The 22394-nt window shown below is 38.9% G+C and overlaps 3 protein-coding genes across 3 annotated transcripts; all 3 read right to left on the bottom strand.

Moving 5' to 3' along the window:
* Positions 1-1966: 1966 nt before the first annotated feature.
* eef1db (eukaryotic translation elongation factor 1 delta b (guanine nucleotide exchange protein)) lies at positions 1967-8923 on the bottom strand. The gene is made up of 9 exons (XM_014981174.2): positions 7644-8923; positions 7148-7265; positions 6669-6740; positions 5656-5718; positions 5286-5379; positions 4434-4546; positions 4157-4366; positions 3862-4056; positions 1967-2482 (listed from the first exon to the last, which is right to left on the bottom strand). Exons 1-9 carry the CDS (start codon positions 8906-8908, stop codon positions 2444-2446), a joined length of 2169 nt encoding a protein of 722 aa, XP_014836660.2. The 5' UTR covers positions 8909-8923; the 3' UTR covers positions 1967-2443.
* Positions 8924-12793: 3870 nt separating this feature from the next.
* pycr3 (pyrroline-5-carboxylate reductase 3) lies at positions 12794-17524 on the bottom strand. The gene is made up of 7 exons (XM_088005064.1): positions 17297-17524; positions 16204-16291; positions 16061-16125; positions 15608-15787; positions 15293-15505; positions 15008-15100; positions 12794-14909 (listed from the first exon to the last, which is right to left on the bottom strand). Exons 2-7 carry the CDS (start codon positions 16283-16285, stop codon positions 14727-14729), a joined length of 816 nt encoding a protein of 271 aa, XP_087861190.1. The 5' UTR covers positions 16286-16291; positions 17297-17524; the 3' UTR covers positions 12794-14726.
* A 2234-nt stretch (positions 17525-19758) lies between these two features.
* LOC106914413 (THAP domain-containing protein 6) lies at positions 19759-22078 on the bottom strand. The gene is made up of 4 exons (XM_014981186.2): positions 21939-22078; positions 21513-21705; positions 21282-21389; positions 19759-20756 (listed from the first exon to the last, which is right to left on the bottom strand). Exons 1-4 carry the CDS (start codon positions 22016-22018, stop codon positions 20532-20534), a joined length of 606 nt encoding a protein of 201 aa, XP_014836672.2. The 5' UTR covers positions 22019-22078; the 3' UTR covers positions 19759-20531.
* Between the last annotated feature and the right edge of the window lie 316 nt (positions 22079-22394).

The raw sequence follows: 22394 nt of genomic DNA, 5'->3' as shown, positions 1-22394 counted from the left end.
TAAATTAGATGGTCGTATTTTACGGTGCTGTTTTGTGGCTCCGCTTTGGTACAGTGAGGCTGCTGAACAGCAGTCAGTATTAATCTCAAAGGTAGAACTGCTTCTTATACTGTTGGAAATAGGAGTTTGAACAAAAAAATACATTTGATATCGTTCTGTGTTTGAATTTTAAGAAAATGCACCTAACATAACATAGACACACTGGTATATTCATGTGAGAATTGGTGGAAAAAAATGTATTCATTCAGATCCAGTTGAGGTGCAGGAATCCTCACATCCACATCCCTGACCACACTTCATTTCCCTCTGCTCTTCCCGTTCTTTGTCTGAAGATAGATGACGTCAATAACTGCAATTGCTTCTCTCTCTAACAGCAAAAGTGCCCAGTTGGCTCTCGTTTCGGCATATTTTGTTTACTTGGCTGAAGTAATGTGATGATCTACCTCCATCATGTTCTCACCTCCAGGTTCTTGCTGCTGTCAGCGCGCCGCCTCAGACTTTCAGGGACCTGAAACTGTCTTCTTTATGGGAACACGGAGTCAATAAACCTTCTCTGAATAAGAATGAATTTAGAATGAAGGAAAAATTTGGCAGGCAGTCTGTTAACTGAAGGGACATTAGTCTATAAAGGCTTCAATGTCCTTAAAACCCAAGTGGTTTTATTTCCTCAGGTCAGAGAGATTTGAATGATTGCTTCATATGGTTTCCTCTTATCCATAAATTGTTCATGGGAGAAGAAAACATGCAAATCAGGGGTCTTATGGAATATATTATCCCCAAATGGAAGAATAGATATTCTTAATAACTCTGTTTTGTGGCTATATGTGCAATCTTTTTCTCCTCAACTCTGTGAAACTTGAGCTCTAAAGCCTGCTCCAGCATATCCATGCAGTTCTGTATTTCACCAGCAGGTGTCAAACTCAGCTTCCAGTGTTTCCTGTTCCTCCAGCTCACATAGGCACACCTTTCCACAGAAAAACGCCAAACGTCAGGTTGGTGGATTACATTCTTCTGCTGCTGAGTAGTCAAGCTCAAGAGATTTTGTCAGAATATTAATATAGCAACGCATGTTCTGCTTTAACAGCATCTGCTGCAGTAGACAGGAGTGTGCTCAAGCTTTATGTTTATTTAAAACGTGACGGGTTAATTTTCAGCATATGTACTCATGTCACCACATATATATATAGATGAGATGCAGAACTGGGATGAACAGAGGGTCTGCAGCTCCCCACAGTGCAGAGACGCCTCCTGTGGCAGACACCAAGATGCTCCGGAAGCTTTGAGATGCCAGTTTGTGATCCTTGAATGGAAAATACATTTTTTGCTGATGCTTTTAGACTCATTCACCTCAAAATCAATAAATGCATAAAGCATTTAGCTAGAATGTGTAGCCTTTCCTACAGTGGAGGGCCAGAGCAACAGGAGCCGATGGACTTCCTGGAGTGTCATAAAGCGGCTCATCAGGCCTCAGTGAAGCAACCGGTTTATAACTTGACTAAACTCTGCAGTTCCTTCTACAATTCAGGTACTTTTCCCCAAAGTGTCTCCTGTAAGTCAGTCATGTGTCTATTTTTCATTCTAGGTGTGTTCAGTGTTTCAGTGAAAAGCAGTAACCTCATGCAGCAAAAGGCAGACGGCAGAGGTGAGTGTCAAACTTGTAAAATAAAACCAGTAGGTAAAAATCATGGGATTGTTGCAATTTAAATAGCACAAATTTTCTAATATTTAAAGCTGAAACCATGACAAAGCACTTTTATTATTTTGTTCATAAATGATGGTGCCAGAGACCTTTCATTTTGACACTTTGGCATGAATATTTGCTTTTGAGAAATGAACTATCCGTAAGTTTAGTTTCAGATTAATCTCTCCTATACTCTGTAGCCCATAAGTAAACGTTAAAGTAAACCTAAACTAATTTTAGTCCTTCAAATTTTCTTCAATTAAATGCATGTGGCAACAAAAAACATGGATTCTATAAATTAAGTTTTATTGTCTTTCTGAACCGTAAACCATTGATGACATGGTGCATTCATGAGTGTTTTCAGTTGATCAGTTCGAATAAGAATAAAATTTACCAAAACAGTTTGAGGAAACATAGGTTATATAAAGAAACATAATTTCTGAAGATTGATATAACAAAGATTATAGTTGGAAAAAGTAACTGATTTCAATATTCAAACATTGTTCTAATAATCAAGTGTAAATCATTGTACCTGGCAGTGTAAACCCAGGTTACTCAGAGTAGCAGGATCAGAACTTTTAGTATTCAGTTTAAATAGTTGACATTAGATTGGAGTGCTGCTCATATACGCTATAATGGAATATTAGTTGTTGATTTGCTTACGTTACCATAACACAATAACGTCAGTGCAAGAATTGCTTTATTGTCAACCGTTGTCACAATCAGCAGAGAAACGGGGAGTGATGAAGAGCTGCTGCTGAATCAGATTTTGTTGAAAGCTGCTACATCCACACTCTGAACCTGAAACAAGCAGGAAAGCAAAGAAAAAAAAACAATTCAGTGAACTGCAGAGATTGCTTATAGATAAACTTGATATTTTGGCCACATGATGGCAGCACTGGACTAATACAGCTGATTGTATTGACTTGTTTCAAATTTCCACTAGTAACTGAACAGTATTAATTACAGAATCTACTGAAAGAATGAAGCTGACTCAGTTACTATTAAAGTAAAACGCCATACCATAATACTTTCAATTCTGTTCAGTGGAAAAGTAGATTTTTCTTACATTCAACTCATGAAAAACCAAAATGAGCATTAGAGCTAAAGTTAAGATTTAAATTTTAAGGTTAAAATTGCTATCAGGCTCTGGGATAGGTGCATAGATCTTGAAATATCCATTTACGCCTATTGACAAAAAAAAAAAAAAAAGTAAACTGATGACATTTACAGCTAGTCTCAGCTATATTTCTGGAAACCCTTCTGCAACATCTTTAAGCGCCTTGTCTGCAAACATGGAACCAATCAAAACTGTAAACTTAATAAAAAATGTGGAAGTTTGCTCTTTGCGTCATCCACGACTCAAAATGCAAAAATAATTGCTGATTTCAGTTTTAAAATCATCCTACAAGCCTTCTGGTAACAAATAAAGTTTAATGCACCGGAGATAAATATTGTATTTGAAATTAAAGGCAACTTTGGATTTACTCCTGAAATAATTTTTATTTTAAAGACAGTTAGCAACACGGTTTATGCAGAGATTCAGTCTGAATTTGGCACTGACTTAACGAGCCGAGTCAGCTTTGTGATCCCAAAATGTCTAATCTTGGGATTAGCTAAGCCGTCACCTTAAAATGCAAGGTCACCATATTGATCTTAATTCAAAATGTGTTGGTGGAGAAGACCGAACAATTTTTAGCTTTGCGATGGTAAACCTGAGTAAATGTCTTTTTTTTCTGGCTTTACGTTGAATTAAAAGAATCTGTCCAAACTGAACTGTTGCATGAACCTTACTGAAACATTCACAGCGACAGATTTGGTCACAGAAACTTATGAAACTTTCTGTTTATAGTAATTAGGTTAGAAAATGTTTACCGCAGCTCATCATTCTGCTCAGTCAAGTTGGAGACAAATTTGTGAAGAAAGATTCATTAGTGCCCATTTCAACTCTGACAACCCAACAGAAATATACAGAAAACATTGACCGATTTTAAACTACAGGTGTTAAATATTCTAACTGAAAATTAATATGGTGAAATCTCCCCAAATGAAAGACTTAATTTCACGTTATAGATGGATTAAATGGATAGAGGGTCACCATTACCTGGCCCTGAGACCTGTTTAGAAAGTAAGCTGAACTGAAACACAGTACTGGTAGCAAAATAAATCCATGTACTTACATAGTCTTCAAACTTGGTGATCTCTTCCTCCAACAAATCCGTTCCCACCTTGTCGTCCTCCACCACGCATGCGATCTGGAGCTTCTTGATGCCGTAACCCACAGGAACCAGTTTAGATGTTCCCCATAGCAAGCCGTCTGCCTGCACCGAGCGAACGCACTCCTCCAGCTTCGCCATGTCCGTCTCATCGTCCCACTACGGCGAGCAGGAAAGAACAAAGTTAAACAGAACATGAAGTTGGCCTGTGTTTTATAAATAAAGAGCATTTTAGGGTGGGAAGTTTAGAAAATCTTACAGGCTTAACATCCAGTAATATGGAGGACTTGGCGATGATAGCAGGTTTTTTTGCCTTCTTCTCTGCATATTCCTTCAATCTCTGCTCTTTAAGTTTCTCTGCTTCTTCGTCTTCGTCACTACCGAACAGGTCGATGTCGTCGTCATCATCGTCGTCGTCTTCTTCCTCCTGTTTAACTGGGGCACTGGCCTTCTGCTGGACCGCAGTGCCCTGGAGAAATTAAGTGAGAACTTGCACTTTTTGATGACAGATCACCAAACGTTCAGCATCCACTCACATTTGTGAAGGGGACGGAGGCAGCAAGAGCCGGGGTCACTGATGCTGGACGTTTCTCAAGAACAGCAACTCGACATTCCAGTTTGGAGAGCGCTGCTCGTAGGTTGTCTACCACTGAAAACAAGATCCCAGTTATGGAATTATGCAAATATAATCTAGATAATGTTAAATGTATAATGAAAAAAATTAAGGAAAAAAAAAAAAGCAAAATCGACATATCCTTTCTTTGCACTGACAAACATCAGATATTCTCTATAAATAAGTAGGGATGTTAAAATCATAAATATCATGCTGAAATATTATTAATCACTCTTATTACCAAAGTTTCGCAAAATTAGTTCTTATGTCAAAAGAAATGTCATATTGCTTGTCATTTAGCTTTTAAAAGAACCAGACTGTGAAACATTGTAAAAGGAATTTTAATGTTTTTATTATTTTATTCTAAACCAGTTTTAGAACTACAGGTTCCATTTAAAATCCTGATCTAATTAAGGTATAGAGGCCACAAAAACTCTTAAAAGGGCTTTGTTAAAAACTTTTTATTTATTAACAAGAACATTTCTGAAGAAATTTAAACAGGGCCTTCCAAAGTGTGCTCGTCGGTTGGATATATAAATATATATATTTTGTCATTTGTGGTAAATATATTATGAAATGACAAGTCTTCAGATTCTAAAATATATGGCTGATCTTCTTTTAAAGAACATATTTTCTGTAAAAGAAATTAGCTTTCATTGTGGCGACTCAAATCCTAATTCAGCATAAACCCTAGAGTTATACAAGTAGCAACATAAAAGGTTCCAAGTATTAAAGACAAGAAACTGCAAACTGATGACTGTGGATGACAACCAACCTTTGTGTAAACTCTGATTCTCTAACTCGAGGCTTTTGATGCGAGAAATGATTTCTCCCTGATCACCTGCACCGCTGTTGCTGCTGCTGGAGTTCTGCAGAGGTACAACATTAAAAAAAAAAGAGAAATGTGTTACTATTCAAACAAAAGTTATTCAACATGACAGCCTCTTTTGCAAAACAAAGACTGGAGAGAAACAGGGTATGTATGGAAACAGGCAGAAAAACAACACTGATAAGCAGGTGCTACCACTTTGCAAGTCATCCACAAACTGAATTTGCAATCAGATTGATCAAATTTTGCTTGCTCAGACTACCTGCTGAGAGCAGCAGCAGATGCTTCCAGCGACATGCAAGACTCAGAAACTTACAGGATGAGACAGTTGGGTCAGGGAAGCTTGGGAAGACCCTTTGTTACTCAGCGTATTCTTCAGCTTGGAGGAGGGGAGTGCAGGGTGGAACAAGGAAAGAAATCAGGGCAGGGAAATGGAAATGAGGCAGAGGGAAGTTGCATGAGCTACATAAAAAAAACAGAACAATGAGGAGAGGGAGTCTAAAAGCAAAGGAAAACCAAACTTCAAGTTGGAATAAGAAAACAGTTCATGCAGGGAACAGAGAAATCCATCAACAAATCCTATCCTTTCACATCTGCTCAGACAAAGAAACAACTTTTCTCAGAGGTATAGACAATCATCAGATGGTCATCACAAATGTTAAAAATAAGTTTATTTTCAGCACACTTTGGTCCTTTTCAGACCAGTTTTACAGCAACAGTCTGGCTGAATGAGACATGCTGCTGCAGAATCCTCAGCAGATTGTTTTCAAACCAAATGACTGAAAAGTTGCTCTTCTGCAAAACTCTGCCAGATAAAGGCTTGGAGTTGGAAGTGTTTCTTTCTTGATACAGCCGGCAGTCAGATGACCATGAACTTTCCCTTACTAATGCAGCCAATAGCCAAGCCTCCTGGGAACTCCTTGAAAACGCTTCATGAGTCAAATCCAATCTGTCCTTCAGAGGCAGTAAGCTCTGCACATTTCCTCTCGTCATCTGAGTATTTTCTCATCTGCTCTGTGTCTTTCTGTACTCAACTCCAAACATTTTGTTTGTTTTTCATCATTTTGAAACTGGAAGCAATACATATTAGGGTATTACTGCCACCTTGATGTAGGACATGTTAAACTTTTACAAGTAGTAAAGCTGGATATACATCTAAAATATTTCCATGAATACGTTTTGTTCTTAAATTTGATGAATATAAATACGGGAGCACAGTTTACCATTGACAACAAACAACAAGGCTGGTTTATTTGTTTCATTCAAAAGTGATGACTGCAAAGGCAGACCGGTTCAATGTTTTAGCTTAGGAATTGTCTCAGTTCTTACCCCGGCTAGAGATTTCTGGATGTTCTCCCGAGCTCGAGCAATGTCCTGCAGGATGGCATTAGCTCCAACATCCTACAATGAAAACAAGGAAATATTTGAGAATCGTTTACTTTGAAAAGATAGACACAAAAAGACCTGAGCTGGATGTGCACTTTTAAAGCCAGTTTCACGATGAAAGTGCCACTTTAAACTTTAATGCTTCTGCACCTATTGTCTTCATCTCAACACGTATCTTAAAATAAAAGCAAATCTGCTCCGTCTTTACACTCTGCTTCTTCACAACCTGATTGACTTTTTTCTGTACTCACGAGTTTTGCATTATAATGATTTAGCAATGAACTTAATTGTAACGTTGTGCAACACCCAATCACCATTTTATAATGGCTGGACGGTAGAATTGTAGCTTTAGGACGTACGAGATGTTGGAAAGATAGAAAATTGATTAAAAAAAACCTAAATCAACAGTCTGAGTGGATTACCTGTATGTTTTGCAATGAGCCGTTCATTCGCTCATAAAAGCGTCTTTCCGCCTCATCATAACGAGGCTTCTCAAACCATATCTTCTCCTGAGCCAAGAAGTCCACTGAGCTCATTTTTCTAAGAAAAAGAGAAAAAAAAAGGAATGTAGGGGAAAAAATGTCAGGGGATAAGAAAATGAACAACTACATTAAACTTATGATTTAGAATGTATCAAGTATGAACTCAAACATTTTATATTGCTTCCATACAACCAGACACCCCAAGTACAACTCTACAAATGTTGAAAGGAAGATGGTGGGAGAAAAAACAATTCTGGTCGAACTCAGGAAAAGAAAGAATAAAACAATTAGAAATGAATACATGATCTAGAAGGAATGAAAGAAACAAGGTGAAAGAAGAAAAAAAGAATTTGAAAGGCGGGAATATTATAATGAAAAGTAATGAACGATGAACTGAAACATCTGGAGCGGTTCCATTCCCCCGGTTTGGTCATACTTGTCCCTTTTAGGCATCTTGGAGGACGCTGATGACTTTTCTGCCTCCGGCCTCCGATTCTTCTTCGCCGCACAGACTTTATCCAAACCACGGCTTTGAAAACGGTTCTCTGCAGCATCGTACCGCCACTTGTCCAGCCACACCAGCTCGCTGTCCGGGTGAAGGAAGAAGCACACTCCAGAAGGTTCTTCGGTCTCAAGGGACTCGGCTGGCTCTTCTTCCTCCTGAATCGGGTGAAGGGCATGAAAGACTTCTGCTTTACACTGCAGGATCAGTGGTTTCTCTTCTTCTGCCATGTCCTCACTGTCCTCCTCCTCTTCCTCTTCCATAAGGCTTTGAGGGTGGTCACTTCCTCTGGTGGTGGGGGTGCAGATTTGCCTCTTGGAGGAATTGTTAGCATACAGGTTCTGGTAAAAGGCTGCTTCGGCACGATCGTACGCAGGTTTGTCGAGCCACACTTCTCTCAGTAGCTCGACTGGAATGCGTGGCAGCCCGTTAATCGATTGTCGAGAAGCCGGCGTACCAGCTGCTTGTTGGACAACAGGGGTTGCTGGAGTCGGGGCTTGAGACTGATACCCTTCATCGGGTGTTCTGGAGGCACCGGAGCAGTTAGTTGGAGGTGAGAGGTCAAGGGAGTTAGGAGCTGATGGGGGAGCAGATCCCTCAACAAAGCGCCGCTCTGCTTGGTCGAAAGTCGTCTTGTTGACCCATACTTCCTCCACTATGTGGTGGCAAGCCACCTGATCAACATGGTGACAAGCCGGTCCAGAGGAAGATGGAGCCACGGTGGATGGATTGCTTGAACGTTTCCCTGAGGACTGATGTGAACGGTTGGGCTTGGAGATCCAGTTAGCGGAGCTCACTAGCCAGCACTGGTAGAGGCTCTCAGCTTGTTCGTAGATGTTGCGTTCAAACCACACACTGCCACATTCCGATTGCAAGCCCATCAATGCAGCCGGTTGCTCAGGCGACTGGCTGGTGTGTTCGTCAGGCTTCTCTTTGTTTTTCACTTCATCCGTCTTTCCCTCATGGTGGCTCCCGGGATTAGATGAGCGTTTCTTCCGGCGACGGCTTTTCCCACTGCGCTTTCCGTTTCCATTCAAGCTACCACTCTCTGGAGAAGAAGAGGTTGTCTCTCCATTTCTCTGGCCTGGTTCTCTCTTTTTCTTGCAGCCCCCGTTGGTTTGATCCAACTGACTTTGGCTGGGAGGCTGATCATGCTCCGATTGGTCCTTAACAGAGCACTGGGAGATCTTCTTGGACATCTTAGAGCAATTGTAGGACAAAAAGAGAATAACAGGTACAAGCTTTTGGGTTAGTTACAAAGGCAGGAAGACAAAGAAAGGTTCATTTTTAGGCGACAGATCATCAATGGCATATTTTCCAATGTAACGGAAGTATACGCAAACTAGAAACAATCCACAGGCAAGTCCAAACAAAAAACAAGCAGCATGCAGACTAATGTGTTCATTTTAGGTATGAATTGGCAGATCCGAATTATGGCAGTAAGCAATCACAGAGCACTATAATAACTCAGTTCAAAAAGTGGAGAGTTAACATGCAAAGGGTGACTACTCCTAGAACCTTCCCACATCGTCACTTTAAAACCACAAACGTCAGTGTATTTTACTGAGATTTTTGGTTACAGCATCATTCTGTGGAATTGCTTTTCTTCAGCAATGAAAGAATCTGATCAAAGCTGATGAGAACAGCGTTAAAGCCACATACAAAGCAAATCTAAAAAAAAAAAAAAGACTCCAGAAAGGTGGAAATTGAGGCAGGACACCACCACTAAATATACAGCCAGCAGAAGAGTTTATATCAGAAGACTGAACTTCAGTCCTTGTGGGCTAGTGTCCTGCAACTCTGCAGCATGTACCCAAGTTGCAGTGTCCTGCTAATGACTCATTTGTTTGAACTAGGTTTGTTGTAGCAAAAGGACATCTGAAAGTTGCAGAACAGCAGCACCCAGGATTTTACATTGTAAGACCTGGTTTAGAAGTCATCACGGCCCAGTCCAAGTTTAAAACTTCATTCTATTTTGAATCAGTGGAAAGACTTGAAGATTAATGATAACATTCTTCATTCAATCTCACTGAGCCTGAAAGCAGAAGAAAAACCTAAAATTGCAAAACTAGAAGAGACATTGCTGCTAATACCGGAGCAAAAGTTGGTCCTATTGGGGAAAAAAAAAAGAAAAAAAAAAACTTTCTTCTACTCACAATTCTGCACTATTTTAGTGGTTGGTCTATCACATAAAATCGCAATAAAACACACAGCGGCATGTGGTTAAAACATCATAAAATGTGGAAGAGTCCATAGGGCCTGGACACTATTACAGTACACTGCATGAGGTTTAGAATTGCAAGCTATATCCACTTGCTGGTACTGTAGAGGTTATTATATGAACAATGTAAATAGAGATATAAGGGCATCCAAAGAACAATGTTCATGCAAGTTCATGTAATAAATTATATATTATGCAAGTCATGCTGTTTTATAATATACAATAAAATTAGGCATTTACTCACTTACACAACATTAATATGGAGCCAACAGTAATTCCCTTTTGGAAAGTTCAGGAGTTTCACATATGATTTTTATGTTCTTAACTCACCTTCCTCGGTAAAGTTGTAGCTGTCAAGCTATTAAACAAAGTGAACCTCTCAACACGTTCTTTTCATCCAGTTAACCGCAAGCAAGTGAAAGAGAAATTTAACAATCACCACCTTGTAAATTTAATAACAAATATATGGCATGCAAATGTGTAAAAAAAAAAAAAAAAAAAAACTAAAGCTAAAGCTAAAGTCATGCTCAAGCCAAAATCTGTTACTTTCAGATTATCCACATATACCATTCAGTTGAAAGAAAGAGTTATTAGGGGTATCTCGATATCGAGTTCATAAGAACGTGAGAAGATATTACTTTCAAGAAAATTTCACACATCAAATGTATGCTGCACAGACTTTTATTAGGCATTTTTATAAATTTTTCAAAAAATACAAACTGATGTATTTTTCTGATTTTTTGATTCACTTCAAACCTTAAGAGAGTGCTTCTACTGTGTATGGTCTGCAATACAACATTTACCATTTTAAGTTGGACAAGCTGTGATTGTGATGTAGCTCGACGTACTCTAGACGTCCAGCCATCGGTCTTTGAAGCAATGCTTTCTGCCTCCTTCGGCATCTGAACTTTCTAGTGCTTGCATATCGTTCAGGTCTTGATCGCCGCTCTCTCATGATTTATTCTTCACAACTCCCTACTGGCTAGGCCTCATTAGATAGTCAACCTCATAAAATTTGAACATTGTGAGATCTTGTAGAAGATATCTGAAACGGTGTTCATTACAAAAATCTAGTTCCAGGAATATATTTAGGAACATAATGTCTTGACTCGGGCTACGAATGTCATGTCCAGCTGTATTTGTATTAATCAGCAAACATTGTTTTGTTCTTGCTGGGAACTTTATGTTTAGCAGCAGGTTTAGGGTGTAACAGAGTTTCAACAAACAGACAAGTTAATTTGGAACCGGCTGCAATTACTTACCAGTGCAAAACGAGTAATTCCTGTTTATGATATGCCTACCTTGACTAATACTCTCCATTAGCATTTGTTAGATGTTATGTTCAGAAGTGCATATATTAACATAACCAAGAAACAACTCATTATATTTGCACTTCACTTGTGCCACCGATTACTAAGAAGCAGCAATTGAGCAATTAAAAGATAAAAGGTGGGAAAAAGGAGGAATTTCAACACCTTATAAAATGTTGGTATAAGACACATTTAATATTAATGTCCATCTGTGTACACACACATTTCAATGAATTAGAATAGAAATTTCAAATGTTAAATGCAGCGAGTCATTAAATACAGTGATGCATTTCAAATGTTTATTTTGATGAATATGGCTTAGAGCTAATGAAAACCCAAAATTACATTTCTCAAAAACATAAAGATGACTTTGGCCTACAAAGTATGTCTGTGTACAGTATATATATGCAATACTTTGTCAGAGATCCCTTTGCATGAATAGCTTCACCAATGTAGCATGATACAGAGGCAATCAGCATGTGGAACTGCTGATGAATACAGGAAGCTTGTTGGCCTTCAACTTATCTATATCTTTGGCCTGTTTTCCTCTTGACAATTCTATATCAATTTCCCGTGGGATTTGGGTAAAATGCTGACAAATTAAACAGCCAGCAGTCATTATTCAGCATGGTCAATAAATCAGTAGTATGGGCAGGTGCTAACCCCTGCTGGTAGATGAAATCAGCATCTTGATTATCAACACACAAAATCCTCTAAAACATTGGGTATGTCCTGAATACATCTGTATACCAATTATTGATATGCTGACTCCAAGTGCAGTAGACATCTTATGAATCTTCCCAAAATACTTAAATCAGTTCTCCTTTCCATTCCTATCAAGGTTATCACTGCTCCTTGAGCGCCTTCTTCCTTCCACTAAACTTGCCATGAATGATCTTGGCAATAACGTTAAGAGTGATAACCATCTCTTACTCAACTGTGAAGTAAGGAGTCTTCACTCACCATGATTGTGCAGCAAATAACATTTGTAAATTTCAAGTTTTCAGAGAAACTGAATTTTGGATTTTCAGCAGCTCTAAGCCACATTTTTTAAGTAAAAGCTCAACATTGCGCTTTGACCCGAATTACACCCATTCCGATGCACATGTAACGTGTTTTATAAACTGAAACACATATGTACCTACAAAACGAACAAAGGTCTGTCCTCTGCTGCAGTAAAGAGCCTCATCAGGGCTATCATCATGCGTCTTGCTAACCTCAACATTAGCCATATTTTTTTGAGTGTCAAGTCGATGTGAACACTGATGATTAATGGTTATTGTCTCCCACTCAAACAATAATTCAAGTCATAAAACATACCCGTTTTCTCATGTCAATACCGACATTTAGAGAAGAACATAAAACTGGACCAGCGGCCATTCAAGCCGGTATTCGGAAGGCGTGCCAGCTAGCAACCTGCTAGCCTTGGCTAACATCAGTTTCGATAACCGACTATTCTTCCTCATAAATACCCAGTAGTGTCCAGTTAACAAGTTCTGACAGCATTCCCCACACTGGAACCCTGTCTGTCAGTCAGCGTCATCGTTACTTACTGTTGTGTTTTTGTCTTTTTTTCGGTGTAGCCGCAGGCCGGTGGGTAAAACGCGTGTTTCTCCAGCCGAGTGAGTGACAACGGGAAGGAAGAAGAGGAAGAGGAGGAAGAAGCAAGGAGCAGCAGCGTTTGTGTGAAATTGGAGGAAGGGGGAGGTATGTTTGTGAATCATTGATATCTCCACATGCTCAGGTTGAATTGATCCAAAAACAACTACTGACACCAGGGACGCCGCCGGGAATTTTAGTTGCCAGGGGCCCTAAAATATTTGTTCTATTTATATATATATATAAAAAAGTTGTTTTTCCTTTTTTGTGCCCTCTCCCTCAAATATGGCGCCCCTGATAGATTATTGAAAGCATTAGACAGTATTTTTCAACTCATAAATCACTTAATATAAGTGATTTCCAACCTGGGGGACCAGTCCGCCTAGGGTCTCTGCTAGAAAGATTGAGTGTTGGGCAGTGCAAAGGCTGTCATCATATTTGGAACCTATTAAAAGTATGAAATATATTTATGGAATTACAATTATCTATCCAACCATGCTGCCTAACTCCTGCAATCACTGGATGATATGTGGTGTACCCTGGACAGCTCACCAGTCCATCACAGGGCAACGCAGAGACACACAATCTTGTAAACACATGCATACCTTTTATTGAGAACTTTATAGCCACCAATTAACCTACCAGTTATGGACTGTAGGTGGAAGAGAGAGTACCTGAAGAAAACCCATGGAGGATGCACAGAAAGACAAGGCAAACTCCACTCAGAAAGACCCCAGGCTAAGATTCAAACTCAGTACCTTCTTGCTACAAGGCAATAGTGAAGCCCAGTTAAAATTAATTTACAATAAATCATTACACTACCCTAACTGTTTTGACCTCTTTTTAAATACTAACACAACAATTCCCTGGACACACATTCACATCTTATCTTCACAAATCGGCAGATTAACAGGAAGATGCAGCATCCTGAGTCAAACCTTCCAGTGAAAACTGTAGTTTGTATAAGCTGCTGAATCTTTATATCTGCATACATCTATGTAGGAACAAAGTGGTTGATTTCTTGACAGATTTTCTCATGGCTTTTGCACACATACATGAATTGTGCTTTCTTTTGTATCATGACTGGGAAGAAAAAGAAACGTAATTAAAAACAGATTCCTGTTTGGAGTAATTCAATATTTCAGGAAAGGGATGACTGGACAGCAAGATTCAAGCTACATTTCTTTTTCCTTTTTTTCTATATTTTTCACTATGATATTTTCAATTAAATATTACAAATTTTAAACATTTGGTGAACAACATTATCTCTGTATGTAAATAACTGTTTGCAAGGAGCAGGTAAATTTAAAATGGTTCATATTTTTACTTTACATGTGCTCGTTTCATGTAGCAGGCTGGCATGTAGGCCAACATACCATTCAATGGTTTGCGTGGATCAAATTACCTCTGACCGTTTCACTAGCCGGGGACTGAGCTATGCGAGTACTGCTAATTCATCCACCATCTCTAACACAACCTTACAAGCGCATAGCAATCTAGAAAAACAGTAAGGCAAATATATTTATTCTCTATCACAATATTATTTATTTATAAACATCTCATTATGCATATCTACCCTCATGGGAAGGATTATTCTGCATGTTAATGCAGACATTAAACTTGTGATCCAACAGATTTCCTTTTATTTACCATCACACAAAGTGAAACATAAGCCCATCCTTTGAAAGATCCAACAAAGGTGTAAGATGTGTTTTTTTTTTTAATCAAGATTATGATCTTTTTTTTAATTCTCACAATACCAAGTTATGAAATATAAAAAAAATAAATAATAAAAAAACAGCCATCTTATTTTTAAGACTTTCCATGGTTAAAGTTCAAGATGTAGTTCTTAAAAAGGTATACTGTCACACGGACCCTTCCTGCTGCCTATTTTTTCCCAAGCTCCCTTGCTCTCTGAGTGGCCGATTCCACCGCACTCATGACAGACGCCCTCACGCCTCCTTGCTCCAGTGTGTGAAGCCCGTAGATGGTTGTTCCACCCGGGGTGCAGACCTCAGCCCGAAGCTGAGCTGGATGTTTCCCAGAGTCGCGTAGCAATTTCCCAGCACCCTGCAGCAAATGACAAATAATCAAACACTAAATTTGGACATGGGTTTCTAGTCAAGAGCATTTTTGGAAAACAAAAGTGCAGATATTGTACGACTCACCAGAACAGTTTGGGATGCGATGCTGTGAGCCAGAGCACTTGGCATGCCCATTTTAACAGCTCCTTCTGCCAGCGCTTCTGCAAAAAGATACACCTAGACAAAAAATGAATAAATAAATAAATAAATAACCCAGCAAAAAACAAACAAAATAAATGAATAAATAATGGCAAAGAAAATTTAACATGATGGATACGTAAGCTGGTGTCTTGTGGGACATTGGCAAAAGCTTGTGTAAAAAATTATATAATTCATAGTGTGTAGATATGAAGACACACTGAGACTTACAAAAGCGACTCCGCTCCCGCTCAGCCCTGTGTGGACATCGATCCAGGCTTCAGGCACCTCCTCCACCAAACCACAGCAATGCAACAAGCTGAGAAGTAGAGCGCCATCCTCCCCTTTTGCCTTGGTGCCCAGTGCAAACAAGAGGGCCCCCTCTTGAACCAGACAGGGAAGGTTAGGCATCAGCCTGATGACAATCGAGTTTTCTGGGAGGAGCTTGAAATAAAAAATAAATAAAAAAAAAGATTCAAGATATTTGATACCCAGACAGATCAAACCTGTATAGTGAAAACCTGTTACAGCGGCTGTGGCCCTCACCTCCTCCAACATAGCTAGCGTCACTCCGGCGGCAACCGACACGATTATCTGTTTCTTTGTGATGTGCTGAGAGACTTCAACGAGAACACGTGGAATCATATGAGGCTTGACGGCGACAAACACCACGTCTGACCCACAGACCACATCAGTGTTGGAGTGTGTCACAGAAATGCCAAGTTCCTGAAAACATTTTACCAGTTCAACAACAGATTTATCAAGCACAATTATCCATACAACTGACAGATAAAATACTCAGAATCTGAGTTAGGTGTGCTGGAATAACTGATTAAGCTTTTCTCTGTTCAGATCTGCAGGAATTCATCACAGCAGCTGGTTTGCAGGTGAAAACATAGAGCAAAACTAAACCAAACTTAGAAACAGTAGCATGTCCTCAATGTTGCTGCTCATCGTCTTGAGTTACCTTACAAATAAATTACAGAAATAAATAAATACCTGGAATCGTCCTAAATTTGTAGAGGATGGTGCACTAACTTTGATGTTTGCAGGTAGAACATTTCCTGCAATACAAAAAAATGACCATGAAGATTAACACTCAAATATTGTTTCAGTATTTCAACAAGTCAGTCTACACTAACCTGACAACATCCCCTTTGCAATGCCAAAAGCCATGTTTCCTGCACCAATAAAGCCGATCCTCTGTTGTGCGTCCGGGTTCATTTTGATCTGAGGAAAATGCAGATAAACCAATATTGCAGCCAGAAAATGTCATATTATCTCCCCTGTTAAAAAAGGTGATGCTTTGTATAAGGCCCTACATACATAGCAGCTAAGAAAGGGAAAGTGAGGCTATCATTTACCCTTAGGCTCACCCAAACTGGGACATAACAAATTGGAAAAACTTTGATTTGAGCTTAAACATTCAGATAATACAGTCAGAATTAGACATGCATGAAAGCAAAAATGCAATCTATCAGGTATCAAAGGTAGAAGGGGTGGTTGTACAATGGTGTGGGGGAATATTATCTTGGCACAGTTTGCGACTCTTGCCAAATGAGTAATGGATTTTGATGCAATCCGTTACTTTATGGCCACATTATACCCATTTTCTGCATGATACTTCCAGCAGGATAATGCACCATGTTATAAAGCTCAGACCATCTCAAGCTGGTTTCTTGATCAAGGTGTTGTGCAGTCCAGAAACCTACAAAGTCATCACCAAATTTGTGACGAATAGCCCACATATCCTGGGATGGCACCCTGCTTTGGTGCCAACTCAAAGAAGTTGGTTGTAATGCTCTTGAGAGTTTCAGTCACTAATCTAGTTTCTACCTCCTAGTTCTGTTTCTTCGTGCTAGCCAAGTCGGTCTAATGAAGCTTCACTCGGCTATATTGCTAATAACAATGTGCTAACGCGGCTAGTTAGGAGGAGCAAACTCTGCAGACTTGATGATGCTCCAGCGCTGCACTGCTACCCCGATAATCTAAACAAGCAATTCCGACAAATCCCTGTAATACACTGACAGTAAATCTTTCTGCATCTAAGGACAGCGAGAGATAATTTGTTTTAATTAGATTAGAAATCATACAAATGTGTTTAGCTCGTTTAAATAAAAGAAACACGTGAACCAACCGTTCGTGAATAATTCGAATCATACGAGTGAACGAACTGAAGCAAATCATTTCATCGAGCTGTCAAATCCGAGTCAAGGGAGCAGGGTCCTGTATTACCGCTTGCTGCTTAACAGTCGGATGTTTAAGTCTTAAATGTCGAAGAATACTTCCTGTGAAAGCCGACTTTGGTTGAGAATTTTTCTTTGCAAATGTTGCACCATGCAACTGTATGTCGAACGCATCTAAATTGGCTCCAGATACAACTTTTTCTCTTTGACTCACTCGTCCTGGGATTCGTTCAGCGTCTCTTCTTCTTCTAACGGCTTTTTGGTGGTTGGCAACATAGACATGAACACGTAGACGCCTCATGGAGCGGGTCAGCCCGTTGCTGCGATACGTAACAGCGTCCGCCATATTGAATGTGGCTTATGTGAAAGTAATTCGAGTGAATGGACCGAACTTCAGAAAGTGCCGTTCTACGAAGTATTTTTAGCTAATGTTCGTCATCGACTCACTCGCATATAAACGTTCATATACTTGGAAATTAAACAATCAAAAAAGACAACATTGTATCATATTTTAATTGTAATTTCTGAATAAAGAAAATAAATGTCAACCCATGATACAATTGATTCTGATAAATCGTCTTTATATTCACAGTAATTAACATCTATGAACATATATAAACACACAGATATCGTCAATATATTAAATTATATATATATATATATATATATATATATATATATATATATATATATATATATATATATATATATATATATATTGTTGAGAAAATAAATTTAAAATAAGCTAGTTTTAAAACTTAACATGTCTTGATTCAAATGGCCTAAATTGTGGTTTTAAATCAGTAACTTATTCTGGCCTATTGACCGTTATTTTACCTGTAGTTACAGCAGATGGTTTGCTAGGATCGTTTGAACTGCCTTTTGTCTGTGGGAAAACAATACAGTGGAAGTTGTAGCTTTTCACACTCATCTGTGAAAGGCTGTAAACACGGCAGGGGTTTCTGGCTTGAGAGAGGGTCAGAGATAGCTCCTGGTTGGATGAGCAAAGATACGCCTTATTTGAATAAATTAAATACAAGAGGATAAAACTTTCTACACAGAAGTAACGAATCAGATTTGCTCTTGCAATTCTCCAAAGATGTCTTTGCACGTCTTTGCTTTTCTTTCTTTCCTTCTTTTCCATTTATGTCAGGTAAATGAATGTATGTCTCCGTTGTTCTGCAGTTTCTGGTGTAAGTTTATTAAACTCTGTAATTCTGTGACGTCAACACGCATTGTTGTTTTCCTTGTGGCTACACGTGGCCCGCCGAGAGGACCTGGGATCCAGAGGAAGAGAGAGAGCCAAACTTTTTCCAAAGTTAACCTATTTTGGAATTTCTTCCTTAACAATATATATATATATATATATATATATATATATATATATATATATATATATATATATGAAGAATAAAAATATATAAGTAATAGTTTATAAAAAAAATTATCTATATATATACAAAAAGTATATCTAAAAAAAATACATAAATAATTCCCTTCTCAACCTTCGCAGGTGGTCTCTCTCTCTCTTTCATCCTCTGAGCTCGGGTCCTCTACCAGAGGCCTGGGAGCTTGAGGGTTCTGCGCAGTATCTTGGCTGTGCCTAGAACTGCACATTTCTGGACTGAGATGTCTGATGTTGTTCCTGGGATTTGTTTTAGCCACTGCTCCAGTTTGGGGGTGACTGCCCCTAGGGCCACAGGCACCACTGTGGTCTTCACCTTCCAGGCCTTCTCCAGTTCCTCTCTGAGGCCCTGGTATTTCTCCAGTTTCTCATGCTCCTTTTTCCTGATGTTGTGGTCACTTGGTATTGCTACATCCACCACAACGGCTTTCCTCTGTTCTTTATCCACCACCACAATGTCCGGTTGGTTCGCCATTACCATCTTGTCTGTCTGGATCTGGAAGTGCCACAGGATCTTAGCTCTGTGGGACTTCCAGATCCAGACAGACACACACATATATATATATATATATATATATATATATATATATATATATATATATATAGTTCTTCAGCAGAAAAGAGGAGAAAATTAACCTTACTGCTCAAGACATAACTGAACCAAATTAAGGACCAAAGAAAACATGCATACATGAGACTTTAAGGTACCCCCTGCCTGTGTCTTGTGAAATTGATCTGAGAGGGAGTATATTGAATTTCTGAAGTTGGGTTTCTGTGTGAAGATTGTGGACAAACATCTTGCCTGAAATGGGTCTTATGAGACTCAATCTCTGCAAGAATGAACTGACAGATCAAGGCTACTTTGACAACTTGTTCTGACCTTGTCTAACAAATGAAACGCTCAGCTGATCTGACCACCCTTACTGTGCCCTCAGAAGGAGTCATCAATCCTCCTTTGTTTTTTAATGTGAGCAAGTGATAGCTCTGATCAAATGATCCAGGTGCAGCATCAGTAACCAAACTACCACAGCACACATCACAGGACAGCTTTTTAAGAATTTGGCGAACAAGATCTGAAATTCAATTAGCACAGGCAAATTAGTAAGTCACTGATGGAGCGATTTGTGCTTTATTTCTTTATCAACTAGGATTTTGATAGTTTATTCTTGGTTTCCTTTATATTTTTTCCATCACTTACAGAGTTTATTGGTAGGTTAATGATTGTTGATTTTATTTATTTATTTTTTATTAGTTTTTTTTACATAATCTTTTTTTCATGACTTGAACTTTATTGATTTTCCAACAGAAAAATATACCATAATTCCACACTTAGGATGTCACAATTTAGCATCAGCTAAACAATGGTTAGTCTTTGTGGATTCTTGAGGCCAATACAGTTAACAGAAATTATTTGAAGCAATAATAATAATAATAAAAGAAAAAAAAAAAATAAAATAAAATATATATATATATATATAAATAATAAAAAAAATGATAAGGCACATAAACATCAACTGAAAATTGACATACATAAAATAACAATGCCCTATACCCTGATGCATTTAGATAATTACAACATTACCATAAGTCTTGTCTAATTACATCTGAGCTGGAAATACCATTTAACCCATATATTAGAAGTAGCAGGACCACTTCCTGTTGTACTCCTCAGCCCTATTTAACAGTCTATAAGATAATCCCTCTAAGGCAGCAAGCTGCCCCAGGGAGCTAAACCAATGGGTAAGAGAGGGGATAGATGGACCCCTCCACTCCCTCACCAGCAGCTTCCTCCCCAGCATTACAACTGTCTGTTTTTATCTTATTCTTAAATGCAACTACAAAACCAATATCTAAAACAGTTAAAAATCCAAAAAAGAAATTATTTGTTTATACCTGAGTATAGATCGAGCTGCTCTTTCAAATCTTCATTAATTAGTTTCTTCATCCTGAGATCCTCCAAAAGACCACTCACAGTTTTCTTTGCCCTCTTCTCTCTGTCCTTTGCATTCCTCCTCTCCCTTTCCAGACTCTCCACCCTAGCCAAGGCTTCCCTGAGTCTGGCCCTCAGATCATCATTGGATGAAGGCAGAGCATAGGAGTGATCCTATAACAACAAAGATGTGAATATTGTTAATATATGTGCATGTGTTTGAAGGATGCTCCATAATGACATGCTTCACCGTTTGTTCATGGCTGTTTCGTCATGGTATGGAGTTTTAAGAAGAATATGATGCATTGTTAAGAACATCAGCATCACTAATAGCGTTTCAATATATATTTAGTCGAATCTGGGAGAGGGGCTCAAGTTTAAATTTAAAATTAAATTTAATTAAAAATCCTCTTCATGATTAAAATGAAAAATCAAGTTTAATAGCATTCTCATTATCAATAAACAAATAAAAATTTAGAACTATGGTCTCTGTTGGAATTCAAGCTTTTATTATGGGGGATGAAGAAGACATGCAGCTGCTTAATTTGCTGATGCCTGGGGCTGGCTGTGTGCATGCGAGTCTGTATAAAAAATGACAGAGTGGAGGTGTTGTGAGCAGGTGGGAGTGAGCAGAGGTTTTCATATACACAGGATAATGCTAACAGCTGGTTAAGACAAAGTCATCATGTATTTACTCACATTTGTGGCCACAGACACTGGCTCAGCCTCTTGAACAAGTTGGGAGCAGTCTAGTGACAGGGTCTCCTCTGCCTTCTTTGAGGTCTTAGATGTCCTGGTAAACACATGCTAAAGCCAATGATAAAAGATAACAAAAATTATCTAACAAGTACATTCAAGCATATCCAAAAAGGGAAAATACTGTTTCCAGGATGGTGTGGCACTGAATCTTGGCATTCTAGAAGCACCGACCTTGTGGAGATGAGCTGGGAAATGGAAGACTGAAGGAACAGCTCCAGTTCTGATCCTGACTGTCTGACCTGTCCTGTCAAAATCTTCTGGTCTGAAATGCTCACTGCAGAGCATGGAGGACAAGCTAGCAGAAAACCCTTTTCTTCTGAGAGCTGTTTCCCATCTCTTTCTTAGATCACTGTCTTTTGGAAACCTACATAGTATGACAAACGTTTGATAAGTAAATCACAATAATCAGAGTACCTACTTCGGTCGAATTTACTAAAAATATATACTTTCTTTGGTTGTTTGGAGACTGATTTCACCGAGGGATATCACAGTATTACGTCCGTGATGAACAGTATTGAACACAAAATCAGGAAAATCTGTATGTAAAATGACTTTGTAATGAACAAACACAAGCATTAATACACTTTCCATTCTTACCTGTGAAAGGTTATGCCAATGGATCTTGTTTGTGATGAAAAGCGGTTAGTACAATTCCATGCAGAACATGAGTGAGGCATCTTTCTCTGGTGCTCCGATCGCTCTGCTGCCACATAGAAGATGGCGGACGCTGTTGTGCATTACCGCCACCAACTAGCTTGGAGTGCGTTCTTCTTCTTTTCTATTATGAAGGATCGTAAAACAACTTCAAGGTGCATACCGCCACCTACTGTACACGAATGTGTAACAACATTTACTCGCATCAATTTCTTTTATGCTTATTGGGCCTCATTATCTTAGCTTCTCATGTCTTCTGTTTTTCTTAAAGTGGAATAAAACATTCCTCTTCCTCCCTATCACTTCCTCTTTTGCAATCATTCCTTCTGACTACTTTATATGGAGTTCAATTGTGTTTTGTTCCGAAGTCTGAAGTAATGGGTACTGGGGCGTATGTTT

The sequence above is a fragment of the Poecilia mexicana genome, unplaced genomic scaffold (assembly GCF_051168715.1).
Source record: "Poecilia mexicana isolate PSO_F unplaced genomic scaffold, ASM5116871v1 scaffold_4, whole genome shotgun sequence".
NCBI classification, from domain to species: Eukaryota; Metazoa; Chordata; class Actinopteri; order Cyprinodontiformes; family Poeciliidae; genus Poecilia; species Poecilia mexicana.
This window is presented reverse-complemented; position numbering and strand designations above follow the sequence as displayed.